General features: G+C 36.6%; 2 protein-coding genes across 5 annotated transcripts; both read right to left on the reverse strand.

Annotated features, from left to right (window-relative positions):
- Positions 1-279: 279 nt before the first annotated feature.
- On the reverse strand, positions 280-3672 carry Nadk2 (NAD kinase 2, mitochondrial). Of its 3 annotated transcripts, none has more exons than XM_012364830.2 (6): positions 3496-3672; positions 2048-2345; positions 1591-1914; positions 1357-1441; positions 992-1256; positions 280-918 (listed from the first exon to the last, which is right to left on the reverse strand). In XM_012364830.2, the coding sequence occupies exons 1-6, from the start codon at positions 3527-3529 to the stop codon at positions 686-688; spliced, it is 1239 nt and encodes a 412-aa protein (XP_012220253.1). In that variant the 5' UTR covers positions 3530-3672; the 3' UTR covers positions 280-685. The 3 variants fall into 3 exon arrangements, with proteins under 3 accessions (XP_012220253.1, XP_012220250.1, XP_012220251.1); XM_012364827.2 differs by having other exon boundaries at positions 1357-1477; XM_012364828.2 differs by lacking the exon at positions 3496-3672 and adding an exon at positions 3229-3357 and having other exon boundaries at positions 1357-1477.
- Positions 3673-5387: 1715 nt separating this feature from the next.
- On the reverse strand, positions 5388-13170 carry LOC105671009 (adenosine receptor A2b-like). Of its 2 annotated transcripts, none has more exons than XM_067355023.1 (5): positions 10542-13170; positions 9275-9831; positions 7003-7214; positions 6404-6916; positions 5388-6151 (listed from the first exon to the last, which is right to left on the reverse strand). In XM_067355023.1, exons 2-5 carry the CDS (start codon positions 9714-9716, stop codon positions 5738-5740), a joined length of 1581 nt encoding a protein of 526 aa, XP_067211124.1. In that variant the 5' UTR covers positions 9717-9831; positions 10542-13170; the 3' UTR covers positions 5388-5737. The 2 variants fall into 2 exon arrangements, with proteins under 2 accessions (XP_067211124.1, XP_012220247.2); XM_012364824.2 differs by having other exon boundaries at positions 6404-6922; positions 10542-13169.
- Between the last annotated feature and the right edge of the window lie 1258 nt (positions 13171-14428).

Raw genomic sequence — 14428 nt, forward strand, 5'->3', positions numbered from 1 at the left:
TACATCATGACGGTTTGTCACGAGACAAGCGTTTCGGAGCAACTGATTTAACAACTGTTGTTTGAAAGCACTTCAAAGCATTAAAAAAACCGTTGTTGACAATTTGACAGTTGCATATTCCTATGCTATTGTAAATCTCGTTTTTACAATATTATTTTTTATCATCATATAATCTCAAAAATATATAAATAATGATGAAATATTTTATGTAATATATAAAATTTCTCAAAAAATACGTTTTAATGACAAAAATATAAATCATTAATGCAATGATAAAAATACGTTGTATAATTTTTATTTATATACATTTATGAATTAATATATATCTATTGATATATATTAATATGAATTAATATATTAATATATCCTAAAAATATATTTAAAAATTAATAATAGCGTAATTACATTTACTTATTGCGGAAATGGACCTATTGATCAAAAGCAATTTATAATATTAAAAATATAAGGTTGGCTTATAAAATGCGACAGTACTTTGCATTCATATAGGCACATAATTCCACACTGTTCCCAATAAACATTTTTCTTAATATACACTGCATTATATCCTAAATATTTCTCTATCATAGAAATTTTTATAAAAAATGTTGGAATGATATTTCCATAATAAAAATTCCTACTTATATCACGAAATCTTACGTGAATTGTCCCAATTTAAACTGTCAATTCAGTCGGGAAGAGTAATAGTTCGCAAAGAGTCTTCAGGAAAACTCTCTATTTCCGCAATGGTACCGAAGTTGAAGGGTACTGCTATTCCTCCATCGAGAACTAGACCTGCATCGTAACACTGAGATCTCACAGTGATCTTTCTGCAGAAACCGCGAGGATGCGTGCACTTTGGAACAGGCATTGCATCAGTGACTATGAGATCTCTTATGGAATAACATAATTTAGGATCATCTGTAAATAAATAACTGTATTTAGACCAATATCCTTACTTTAAGGATATAATACAATAATTTATGATACATACCAGCATCATATCGTAAGCTTCCATTGAAAATTGAACAGATCCTTTCAATTTCGTCATTTGTGAATTGCCGCTTGGCATCAATGAGACTTAATATCTCTCGCACAGTTTGATCACTTACACTGTTTATAGATTTATACCAAGACGTGGACCCAGTCCCAGTGCTCACGCATAACCCAGATCCTTTTACCTTGTGATATTTTTGCTCCTCATCCAACTTTATGAGCAAAGAACTCGTCCGTGCTGACATTGTTTCCCCCAAGTAAACCTAGCAACAAAAATCAGACCTAAGATACATATAAAAGGGTAAGTCACATTATTGAATTTTTAACGCATGTATGTATATCGAGGAACATTGATAAACTCACTTCATTAAGTGCCAGCCAAGGTAAACGCCTTTCTTTTGGTAGTTCATTATGTTTGCAATCTTCAACATTCTCATTTATGTAAAACCTATAAGTAATAGACTCATGATGATCAAAATTGGCACTGAAGAAAAGAAATACAGACTAAATGTAAGTCCAAAAGTATATATAAATTATTGCTAGTAAAGTTTGCAATCGAAGAAATGTATATTTAATCATAATATTAATATGACGTGCCTCTCACCACCAGTAACGCGTCCTTTCTCATGCAAATGAAAAGGAGATTCCCATATTCCTTCTCCTTTCAAAGTAATTCGGATTCTTCTTCTCATAAGTACACTGTAATGTCCCGCTTTTAGTCTTTTGAAGATTTCTGGTATGTTCCTCGTATATTTTTCCGATAACAGAAGATAGCCCTCTGATTTTTCCGGATACGAATTAATGCCCATTATCGGTTTTTTATTATCAAATATCAAATTTGAGGCTAAGAGAAATGTTCCATCACCACCAATCGGAAGGATTAAATCCGCCCATGTGAAATGTGACTGGTCTAAAGTTGTTCTGAAGATAGAAGTGTGATATATTTAGATATAACATACATTTATTTTACGATAAATATTTAATATATAAATTTTGCATGCTAATCATATTATATATATATATATATATATTTTTACTAAAAATTTGAGTTTACCTATCTATTACTTTATACTCCATGTTCATTTCCCGCAAAATCTGAGTTACTTGTTTTTCCACGGTCTTAGTGGCCAAGTGACTGGCAAGCATAGCATCATAATTAGAGCCTTTTTCTATCAGCTTCAACTTCAATTGGTATTCATTGAGCTCAGGTTCTCGTAATCTTTCAAAGTGATATCTTGACAGTTTTGCAACAATGAGTACTTTCTTAGGTACAAAACTCGATTCATGTCGAAAGAAAATACGCAGACCTTTGTATATATGTGCAGGGTAAGATTGCAAAAATTGCTGCTTTCCTGAAAAAAATTATATCCAAAATTAGTACAAAGAATAACTCTTAAATTACTATCTTCAGTTGCATGTACAGGGTAGATTGAAATTTAAAGTGTCTATCTCTTGTGCATAACAAAATTAAATAGTGTTCTTAAAATGTTTTGCCAAATTTTACCAATGTATTCTACTAATTGTATCAAAAAGTATCATATTACATCAAATATCTGCAAAGTTCTTAACATGAGTTGAAAGTTGAACATTGAAAGTTGTACATTTTATCTCATGTGGCTTAATATTTTGGGAACATTTTCTATATCCCAAATTAAAATAAATTAATTTTGTTATTCTTCTACCTTATCTGATTTTATTTTTCTGATATAAAAAACACAATTATACAATGCAGTTATAAAAGAAATTTTAATCTTTAAAAGCACATTAAATGAAAATATATTAACAAAATAATCATTTATAAGATACATTTTATAAGATACTTATAATGAAATGTTTGACTTGTTGACTTTGACCTGATTCATATCTTTGCAAGATAAGAGTTGCTTAATCATATAATAAAAACATTTCTAAAAATCATTGATAGTGAAAAACTATCATCCGGTACCAATAAAATGTCATAAAAAAGTGATGCATATATAATGAGTCATATGCGATAAATGACACTTGATCATTTACATTAAAATAGCACCAAGTAATTTTTCCTTGTTAAATTGTATTCCATTTCAAAAAGGTTATGTCAATATTGGTACATCATGAGTATGCAGAATATTCTGTAATATTAGGTTTATCAAGTGCTCTTTCTTACACTTGTATTTAAAATGAGATAGATATACACACTTTTATGAGATAAAACAAATAGAAACAAAATTTAAAAAACAATTAACAAGATACTACTTTGTAAAATGTGTATGACAGTTTTTTCCATCCATTTCTTTTCTATAATTATTTATTAATTAATCGACTATGAGTCTCAAAATACAATTGTACACATTGCAATTGCACAAAATATTATTCTGTCTATTGCTCAATGGATATCGAACAAAAACAAAATGATTACTTGTGTCGACTTGTGTTATTAGTTAGAAAACAATCACTGGAAACTAAAGAACCGGTAACAATCACAACTGACTTCACGCATGATCGATATTTCATTACACTTACTGACAATTCTACAAAGATAGTTGAAAGACGTCATCGCATGATAATCGACGTACTCATATGCATCGAATTATCGTGAATAACAAGTCACTACGAAAACTCAAAGCACTGAACTGACCGAATCGACGAACACCGACGAACGTGTTCGCAATGGTTCGCATTCGCGGTGTCAAGGATAAAAACCACGAAGCTCTCAAACGTCATCTAACGGCAACAGTCAATATTATATTTCAGCCGTCGAGTTTAGTAATATTTTTGAAAAATTGTTGACATTATTAAAAGAATACACTGTTTTACATAAAAGCATTGTTTTAATATATACTTTATTATATCGCTGAGAAAATATTTAATACAAAAAACTCTGCATTATTTTATTGAATTACATGCTAATTATTATAATGTTAATTAATCTTAAGCGGAAAAGATATTTAAAAAATGCAGTTCTTATACAAATGTGGGGGGGTATCTTAACTTTATAAAACAAATATCTATTAAAAAATTTGTAAAGAATATCCGCGTACTATGAGTTTGGGATATAACAATAAATGTTAAACACATATATTACATATATGAAGCTTTAATGACATTAATTTTACTTGCAACAATACACAGAGTATCTATATACACTAATGTTAGGAATTTGCATGCACAATAGCGTAATAACGTGCTCTTCTCGATTCATTTATTTCTCGTTCAATCGATGGAATGTTTCAAAATTCGATAAAATTTAAGATTTGTTATAACAGGAATGTTCTTAATCTCTAAAATGACAAGATTCTGCAGAGATTGAACCGTAATTAACACTATAATAAATAAATAGTAAACACGAATGACAGGGAGACGAGGGAATGACTATAAGTATAAAATTCATTGCACTTACATTCATTTACATAACATTCATTAATTTAATAAGATCGCAATTTTTATTAATAATAAATATACTGCTCGTACTTCGAGAAAGAGAACATGCGTATCTAAATCATTTGGCATTTGTGAGAGTTGTGAACAAACAGAAACTTCTCGTTAAGGACTGAAATAACTCTGTTGTCTGTCAAAGTTCAATTAAATACTTTACTTTCTTAAATCATATGTATGTAGTAAAAATTTTATTGAAAAGAATAACGTTCAAATTCAATTGATCAGAGAGCGAGATTTTGTTGTTTCAAAATTGCATTTCTGAAAAATTTCCACAGTTTGCCATTCACAAGTCCATTATATTTTAATAAGAGCTAAAAAATTATTCACATCTTGAGATTCTTATTAATTAAATCTATTATTTTAATTATATTGAAAGGTTATTAATTTATTATTAATTTTAAAAGAGTATTATATCACTATCAGCGGTAAATGCACTTAAATACCCTGTTTATAGAGGATATAAAGGAAGAGAAAAAGAATTGCATGATCACTACATTTATCTTAACGACATAACGCACGAGAGCTGCACAAGTAATGTGCAAATGCTCTACTTTAAGAATACACGCGAAGACAAGTGTAATATGCACCGTTTTATTTTACAACATTAAGTATATAGAAGGAGATACCGCAAGATAATTTCCCGGAGCAGCTTGTTAATTAAGGAAAATATTTTTTACAGTATCTGCGTCACTGTTCGTGTAATTCGATTTTTTTTCCGAATTCATTTCATGCACTTCTGTTTCACTGTCGGTGACCAGCGAGAGCTGGTCGCGATAGCGTGTTTTGGTCAGCTTTTAATAACAGGTTCTGTAATCAAGTATATTGTCCTCCTCGGCATTAATTACTCCGCAATTCTTCGTAAATCCTAAATTATATAGCATTGCATACTTAAAATGACTAGACATTCAAGAAATTCTTTTTCCTTTTCTCGGTGATGTCCTTAAATTTTCGTGTGGATTTCCGAATATTTCGTTCCGTTCGTCTTAGTATTTTATTTATATATATAATACATGATTAAAAGATTAGACGTACCACTTTGTTTATCACTTTGTCTTTTTGTTCGAAGCTCGAATATATCACTGTTGTTCTGTTTTAACGTAACTTATTCTAACAATTGAAACTTACACTAAACACATGTGACGTATGCTATATGGCACACTCAGTACATAATTAATAATATAATAATTCGAGCAACAGAGATCTTGATAGCAAAAATAAGAAAAAAATATACATGTTCTTCTATAAATATTTCGTCGCATTTTTAAAGATTGCAAATGTTCCTTTTTTTTTCACGTACGAGCAAGTACGGTTGTTTTATTCTTCACGGTTATCCGCCTGCTACGTCGATTCTGTCTCGAGACTCCTCTAGAGCCAGACGAAGGTGATCGGGAGTGGCATGATTCACCACGTCGACCTCGATCACAAAAGTCGATACAGGCGGGGTTTCCTCGACGCTGTGCTCCTCGGCCGGCAGGAGCGACGCCAGCAACTTGTACGTTTGTAGCTCCATCGAGCAAGTTCCGCCGTCAGTTGCATCGCCGTTCCAGTCGACGGTATCGCCGTCGCTCACCACTTCTTCTTCGTTTACCCGGTCCTTGGTCGGCGCGGAATTGTTAATTGGGATCGCGCTTCCGACCACGGTGCCGACGTCTGCTGCAGCGTTTTGCCGCGGCTCCTTCTCCCGTATCGATGAAACGCGCCTTTCCGCATACGCGCTGCTTAGTCTTCTGTCGTCGATCACCTGCAATATCCAACGGAACGAAATAGATCGTAAATCGAACGAAAGGATAAATCGAATCGAGTAAATGCGAAAGAAAAAATTGTAATTTAGTTATCTTATAATTGTTTCTGTTGTTGATAATTTCAAATTTGATTACCCGACAAATTTAGTTAAGCTTGCAAGTTGATTATAATAATTTTTGATTTTTTAGGAACAATTAGAGCGATAAAAAAAATACACAGAACACTTAGTTAAATATATAATGAAACGCACCTGACGTAGCAGACTCGGTCTTTGACTTCTCGACTGAGGAAAGCCGCTGAATCGCCTCTGGGAGGCCGTAAATTGTCTCTGCGATCCGGCGAGGGATCCCCGATCGTGGATCACGCTGATCACGCTGGATTTGACGTCGCTGTTCGGGAAGAGCAGCCGCCACACGAAGTTCTTGAGCGCGGCGCGAAAGTCCTTGAGGTGATACGCATAGAGCAGCGGATTGCCGACCGAATTGATGTGCGAGAGGATGATGCAGAAATTGAGGAAGAAGTCATTCACCTCGCATTGCGGGCAGAAAGCCATCACGCAGTTAATCGTGTAGAGCGGGAACCAGCAGACGATGAAGAAGAGGACGATGCGCGAGAGATTCTGCGTGGCCTTGACCTCCCGTTTGCGCGCCGCGCCGAGCACACGCAGCATCGTCCCGGTCTGGTGATGATCGCCGAAATGCAGACCGCCGAAACGGCGAACCGCACCACCGCCGCGGGTGCCGGGGTCCACCGTGACGATTTGCTGTAACTACAACCGTCGTTACACTCTTTGGCTATTTTCCGCGTCGCGCCGTCGTGTCGGCGCTCGGCCTCTTTCGTACGACTGACCTGCTTCACGATAACCCGATATATGTGGGCGTAGAACGCCGCGATCAGCAGAGCCGGACAGATGATGGTGGCAAAGTACAAGAACACGAGATAGTCGTAATCCATCACCTTCGTGAACATGCACCGGTGGTCGCTGGTCTCGCCGGCGTTCCATCCGAAGAGCGGCAGAAAGCCCACCAGAGTACCCGCTATCCAACACACGCATATTATACCTGAAACCGATTGTTTTTTATTTTAATTTTCGTTTAAATCTCACTGACCGATTTGTTTTCCGGAATACCGTCGCTTTGTCAATGAATCGATGCCGTCGTCGCGTCGTCGTCGCGTCGTCGCGCCGACTATGTACGCTCAGCTTGATTCGAATAATGACTTGCTCGCGCTTCTCGTATTCGTTTACCTATCGGCCATTCATCGTGATTAGCACTGACGTCATTTTGTGCGATAGACCGAGACATGTGGTTTCTTATCGATTTGCTCGTTATTCATCAAAAGTGGCCCTCCGTTGGGAAATGCGCGTTATCCGAGTACGGCTATACAGGAACTGACGTTCCGGAATATTTTTAGAAGCTTATCTCTACGTGACAAATTTTAAATTAGGTTCGAGTGGTTCGCAAATGGTAATAATATTTAGAAAACGTTCCAGTTTTTTATTATTTTTTCAATTCTTTCGTCTTTAGCGAGACATTTTTTTTAGCCAAGAATCGCTTTAACAGTTATTGATCGAACTTGAATGCATTTATATACTTAATAACTATTTAATATCAAACATTACTATTATCCGTTATATTATTATTAAGAATATTAGTAAACGCTTTTATTTATTATTTCTGAAAGTAGGATGTATATAAAAGTTTAGAATTATTCGCTTATATTGCTCTTGTATGATGAAGTTACATTTAATTGAATAATCTATGCTTTCATGCAGAGTTTCTTTTGTTTAGAAGCGTGCTTTCGCTCAAACTATCGCGAAACGATTAAAATCTGCGTATCGGTGGTTGCAAAAGCTCTCCGCATCGATGTATAATAGAATTGAAGAGAATTGTGCGGAGATTTCAATGCCGTATATCGTTTTACAACTATTTTACATGTTTTGTATTAATTGACGCATGCATGTGCTTAACAAATAGCTGATGTGACGTGCAACATGACGTCATACGATATAAGAATGCGGCACGAATCGCGGATTACGCAGACAATGCTGCGTAATCACTGGCTTGTCGTGTTTGTGTCCTTACGTCCGTGCACGTGTTCGAAATTGAGGCTAGTGTATCGCATCTCGCAAAGCTTCTTGTCCCTTTCATTAACGTCGACATAGTTAATAACGTGTCTAAAGATTCGACCTAGAGCTTCCTTTGTGACTGGCCCTTAACTGAACAACTCTGCAATTGAACAACTAAATGCTATGGGCGCTCATAATTTCTATTACTTAAATGCTCCAGAGAGCCATACTTGTTAACTACACGCTTTTATCGTGTTATTAAGTGTTAGAAATTGCATTTAAACACAGGATGGAGCGAAGAAACCGTTTCATTCAATTTGTGACCGATTAATTTGTGCGAAAACAGGTATTTTGTTTCCGAGGGAAATCTATAAGACTGATAAATTCGTTCGAAAAAAAAATTAATCTGTTTTCGCATTTCTCGCGACGTAATTGTTACGCAATTAGGAGAATTGATTTTATTCTCTATTTTTGTTTTTCGCTAATCAAGTTTGTATTCGAATAACTAATACGCACACTATTTCAAATTATCTCGCTACGCTTACTATCTCACACAAATTACTTGGCTACTAAATAACGAAAAAGTTTGGTAAGTTTTGCTTGCATCATCCAGTACGTTGAGAAATCGGTTACATCAACGTCGCTAAGAGCTACCTTTGATCAAAGAGCTACCTTTGATCGTTATTCTTTCTCGTTAATACTATAAATATACTATAGATACAACTAATCTAATCGGTAGCAAATTACTAGAATCGATTTATTTAATTCAAACTGTCGATCGCTATCAGCAATTTTTACTCGTTATTCGAATGCCGACTTGATTAACGAAAAACAAAGATAATGAAAATGATGGAAACAGAAAAAAAGAAAACGAAATCAATTCCCGTAATTGCGTAATCATTACGCCGCGCGATTGAGTTTCCACGGGGATGAGAAAACATGCCTTGGATTAACGCGTGTGGATCGCCTACCATTAATCTCGAGACATGAGCGCCCGATATCGGGTATCAACTTAACGACTTAAGGACGACGGATGCGAAGAGTATTCCTCACCTATGGCAGTTTTAGTGCGCACCGTGCGCGAGTATCTCATGGGATGCAGTATCGCCCAGTAACGATCGACGGACACCGCCACCAGGCAGAAAATGCTGATGGTGCACAGGACGACGAGGACCGAGACGGTGAACAGGCAGGCGTGCAAATTCGTCGGCAGGCCGATGCTCGCGAGGATCGCGAACGGGATCGCGAACAGTCCGACCAGGAGATCGGCCGCGGCCAATGAGACGATGTAGTAGTTGGTGCGTCTGCGTAGCTTCCGTTCCTTGCTGAAGACGATGATCACCAGGCCGTTGCCGAAGACGGCGCAGATCGCCACCAGGATCTCGCAGACGGTGTACGGTAGATTCAGCTCCGTCTCCACGAACGACACGTTCGTTGGGATGGAATGATTCAAGACATCAAACGACGAGTTGGTCGTATTCGATGAAAGTCCCATCGCGACCGTCAACCCGGCGGAGGACGCGGTCTTATTGGCGTCGTCAAGGATGCAAGCGGATGACACGACATATAATCCTCGTCGTTACCTTTGGATCTCAAAGCATGGCACTGCACTGCGATATAGAATCAATCGGACTGTGATTGAGCCTCGTAAATGCGTAAATCGTAGGTTCTTTGAGAATTTCCGACATTTCTTAAATATTTTATAATTTTTTTTTCATTATCTTGTCTTTCTAATTGCTCTTTCTAATTAACGATTGTAATTGAAAAAGGAATCGAGCGGGCGCTTCGGCACGTGTGTTCATTATATTTATGTCAGAAGAATGAAATTTTTCGAATCGGAGAATAATAGTCTTTTGAAATCTAGTTTCGGAGTTCAAAAAATAATTAAAAAATCTTTATACCAATAAAATTATCTATAATATTAATAACATTTTTTTAAAGATCTAAAGACATCCCACGCAAAAAAAAAATACGGGACTCTTTTCAGTTTAATTATATTTTAATTTTAATAAATTTCTTTACTGTATTTTTATTAAATTTTTATATTCTAAATTTGTATGTTCTATTTTTATTTGGCATTCATTGAACATACAATTAATTTATTCTCCGAAGATTGCATAAGTGGCGGATTTCATCATCAAGCGCGCGATAACATGGCTTAAGAAGAGGACTATTACTTGTTACGACGCGTCCGACAGAATTCTTTAACAGAATTTGTTTATAGCGCAACATTGTATCAGAATCAGAGTCGTCTCGTTACAAACATTCCGGAAGAATATTATGAAAACGTTCCACTGCCAATTTCGTGCATGAAACTTACGTGAACGTCTCCGTCTACGCATCACCATTTACGTCCGGCTCGCCTCTCGCCTGTCCTTCTTTCGTGAATGATTTGTTGTTCCCTTTATGTAACTAATCTTTGTTTCTTTAACTTAATGCGGTTCTGTCGTTTTCGCGTATCCCTGCGTGTCGATCACTTCTGCTTGCTTTCGAGAAACGAACGACAAACAAACGATCGATTGACCGGTCGCTCACTTGTCGCGTGATACGCTAACAATCGCTGGGTTTTCCGCTCATTACTTATAGAGGAGCGAGTTACGCGAGCGCGTAAGATGAATTTCCGCGCGATATCATTTAATAATGGGGGACTGTGTTCTGTGTCACGCAAATTCACGGGCACAATGTCACGTCGCTGCGGAGTGAAGCGAAGAAGTCGATTTCGTCTCGCACACCACGCTTCGCATCACTGTTATCGATCTATTACCTTATAATTAGATCGATTCAAAGAAATAAGACAGCTGCAGGTAAACAAAGAAGGGAAGTCAAATTTAAAACACAGCGGTGATATATTACATTCCCAAAGTCGAAAATTCCTCTATCGGAAAGCGCGCGTGTTAATTTTAATATCGCAGCTTAATTAACAATTGCCAGCTCCGCGGCCTTGTCGCACATGCCATCTCCGTCGCGTACGCACCGCGTCCACCGCGTTAACAAAAAGGCGGGAAAAGTCGCGTACACATGAATAATGGCATATCGATCATCGCGTTACGGCGCGTTACGGGATAAATATTTATTCAGTATTAATTTAGCTCGGACACGAGCATGGGTTGAACGGGGGACCTCTTTTTTTTTTTACGACACGCGCGTAAAGCGTCGAACCGGAGCGCCGAATGAACGCGTCCGCTTTCTCAACCCCGTGGCGTGTAACTGAGGTGCTTCTCTCGTGACAGTAGGCAACACGACGGTGGTGGAGGTGGAATCCTCAGGCCGGTCTCGCCCGTGTTCCTTCCGCCTCCGTTGTCAAAACCTCTGGCTGAAAAGCTCATTTTACGCATTTTGCTCTGCGCTCAACCACCGCCAGATATGGCCAGTACGCATTACATTTGCTTATGATGAGCGCATTTGTGATATATCATTTTTTTTTCTCGTTCGATTTCGTCTCTTCGCGCGACTGTCAATATCAGATCGCGTATTCTCGATTGATGTGACAGATATGATTTTCGCGTTTGTTCCTCACACTTTCACAGTTTTTTTTTTTTTTTTTTTGTTCCTCTTCTGTTTTTTACGCAATATTTTTTCTCTCCTGCAAGTGCAGAGAGTTTAAAGATACTCTACTCTTGTCGTGACACGGCAACTTGGTTTTGGTCGAAATCACGCTCGACGAAATTGTCAATCTATCGACATATTCATGACGTATATTTCTGAACATATAGCTGCTGAAGGAAATGATAATCTTACTTTGCTTTAACAATTGAAAATTGTGTTGCAACGCCGATATAAGATGAGAACTACGTTTGTGCTAATACTAAATTATAGAGCAGTGGCTGGGAAGAGTGGGGCATAATCAGACATCCGTTCGTTATGTATTGAGGCAAACATGAATCATTGCAGTGATAATGCTCCCCATAATGTGTACAATCAACTTGCAATAGTCGCGAATAGCATTCTATACCCATGCTATTAAGTTTTTCTATGATCGTGTAACCGCATTTGCACAAAAGCAACAAGGCAAAATTAACACTTCGAACAACTATACTGTGCAAAAAATATTATCTGATAAAAATTTAATTTTTTGTCTGATATCTCTCTCTCCCTCTCTCTTTCTCTGTCTTTTCTTTTTTCAATCTCTCTTAGAACAATTATTATATTCCAAGATTTTACTTGTTATGGATATTTTCTTTTGCTTGAATTACTAGGAAAACCACATAATAATATCATATATTACATTTTCAAATTAAGAATGTAGAAAAATGCATTGACTTCCGCCTGCGAGTATCTCGAGTGACATTTCTCGATAATCAACGATCAACAAGTCAAATTTAAAATAGAATATCGTAACTGAAACTTGTCGATGCCGCATAAATTACGCCGCCTTCCTGTAGAATCTTTCCATATTAATTGTAAAAATGAAAGACAACACGCACAGCGTTCTTTAACTTGCAAACACGGCCGTGCATGCTTAATGAGCGACGATGGGTCTTTTGTCGCGAAAGCGAAGTGTCTTTCGTCGTTCGATCGTCCGACAGAAACAAACCGGATATTTGTTATATCATCCGACATCGTTAGACGTCGATAAAATATACGGATAGAATTACTGTCAAGGCTAGCCGGACAAATGAGTCCGCACATTTTTCACTCTCCCTTTCGCGGGTGGCGAACTCATCTTCTCGATATATGCATACCGCATGAGTGCACATGTTACACATCTGAAACGTGATATCGCGTCCATCGTGATTGGACGGAGCATCGTTCTTTATAATCGCGAATATTAATGTGAATATTCCGCAAGCTCTCGTTTCGCCGTTTTTTTCTACATGTCTTACGCGAAGCAAAAAACATTCCGATAATTAAGTTTTTCTACCTTTCTTTCTCATTTTTTATTTATTATTCTATTTCATGCAACTTGTCAACTTGTTTTGAATAATATATTTTTATCGAATATGTGGAATAAGTCTTTACGTTAAGTTTTATGTAAAATTCCGCTGCCGGCACGCACCGCGGTGTGTCTGAGAAAGCAGCGGAAAGCCGCTCGACTTGAACATTCCCGCTTACTGCCGGTAGCTTTAATGAACGGTGAACGAATCCATTCGTGGTAATTCGTACGTACTCATTGTCCGTAACTAGCGTATAACGGAGCGCTTGACATTGCATAAAGGATCTCTAATTGCGCTCTGCAGAGCTAAATGACTTCTCTCTCGCGCGAGCCACGAACAGCAGCCTCTCGATGAGCGTGTCAGCGTGATCTAAATCGAAAATGGGTCGTGTTCATGTTACACCAGCCATGTAAACACACCCTGGAACATACTACCTAGTATCTAATGGTTTAATACGACTAATGCGTTGCCGGGACGTGAGTTTAAATTCAGTGCTGTGCCTCCGATCGTTGAATCCACCAATTAATGAAAAAATAATATTTCTCTTAGTGTTCCTTTATGTAAGAAAATTTATTTGCCGATAGTTAAATATCAGATTACTCCATAAAATGCGCATTTATCATACGTTTGTTACGAACAATTTTCAAGTTGAAATCAAATTACAGTAAAGCAGTTGAATAGAAGTGAAATAATAATTGGTTATTATGAAAAAAATGTATACCAAATTAATAAAAATATAAATTATATTTCAATTATTTTATTTCAAAATTCTTATAAGTGTGCATATTTTATAACTTATGTACTGATTCAATCTCAATTTAATTTTCTATTAATATAATTACTTAATTTTAATAAAATTATAATTATATACATAGAATTTCTTTAACTTAATTTCGTAATGGGAAACGTTCCAAAGAAAAAAAAATGGCTGAAAACTATTTTTGAAAGTGTGTCATATTCAGTTTCGTGTTTGTTTTGTTACACAACCAATCTTGTTCTGTTCATGACAATGTACATTTTCGTGGTTCTATAATTACAGTGTTTTACTTAATATCCTTATACTCGAACACGCGCATGAACACAGTTGACAATTCCATTAAAGAAACTGACATTTAATTATATTATATTAATAGTATAATTTCATTCATTATATTGAAAGATAGAGAGAAAGAGAGAGACAGAAAGGGGGAGAAGAGAAAAGTCAAGGATAGATAATGTATTGATTTTTTTACGTAAATAAACATATCCGAATTTATAAATGGAGCTCATAAAAATGTTTGAACAAGCAGAGGTTTTACAAAGTCAAGACAAAGCGTGGCTGACATGGAGTAAC

This window comes from Linepithema humile, chromosome 5 (genome assembly GCF_040581485.1).
Source record: "Linepithema humile isolate Giens D197 chromosome 5, Lhum_UNIL_v1.0, whole genome shotgun sequence".
Taxonomy (NCBI): Eukaryota; Metazoa; Arthropoda; class Insecta; order Hymenoptera; family Formicidae; genus Linepithema; species Linepithema humile.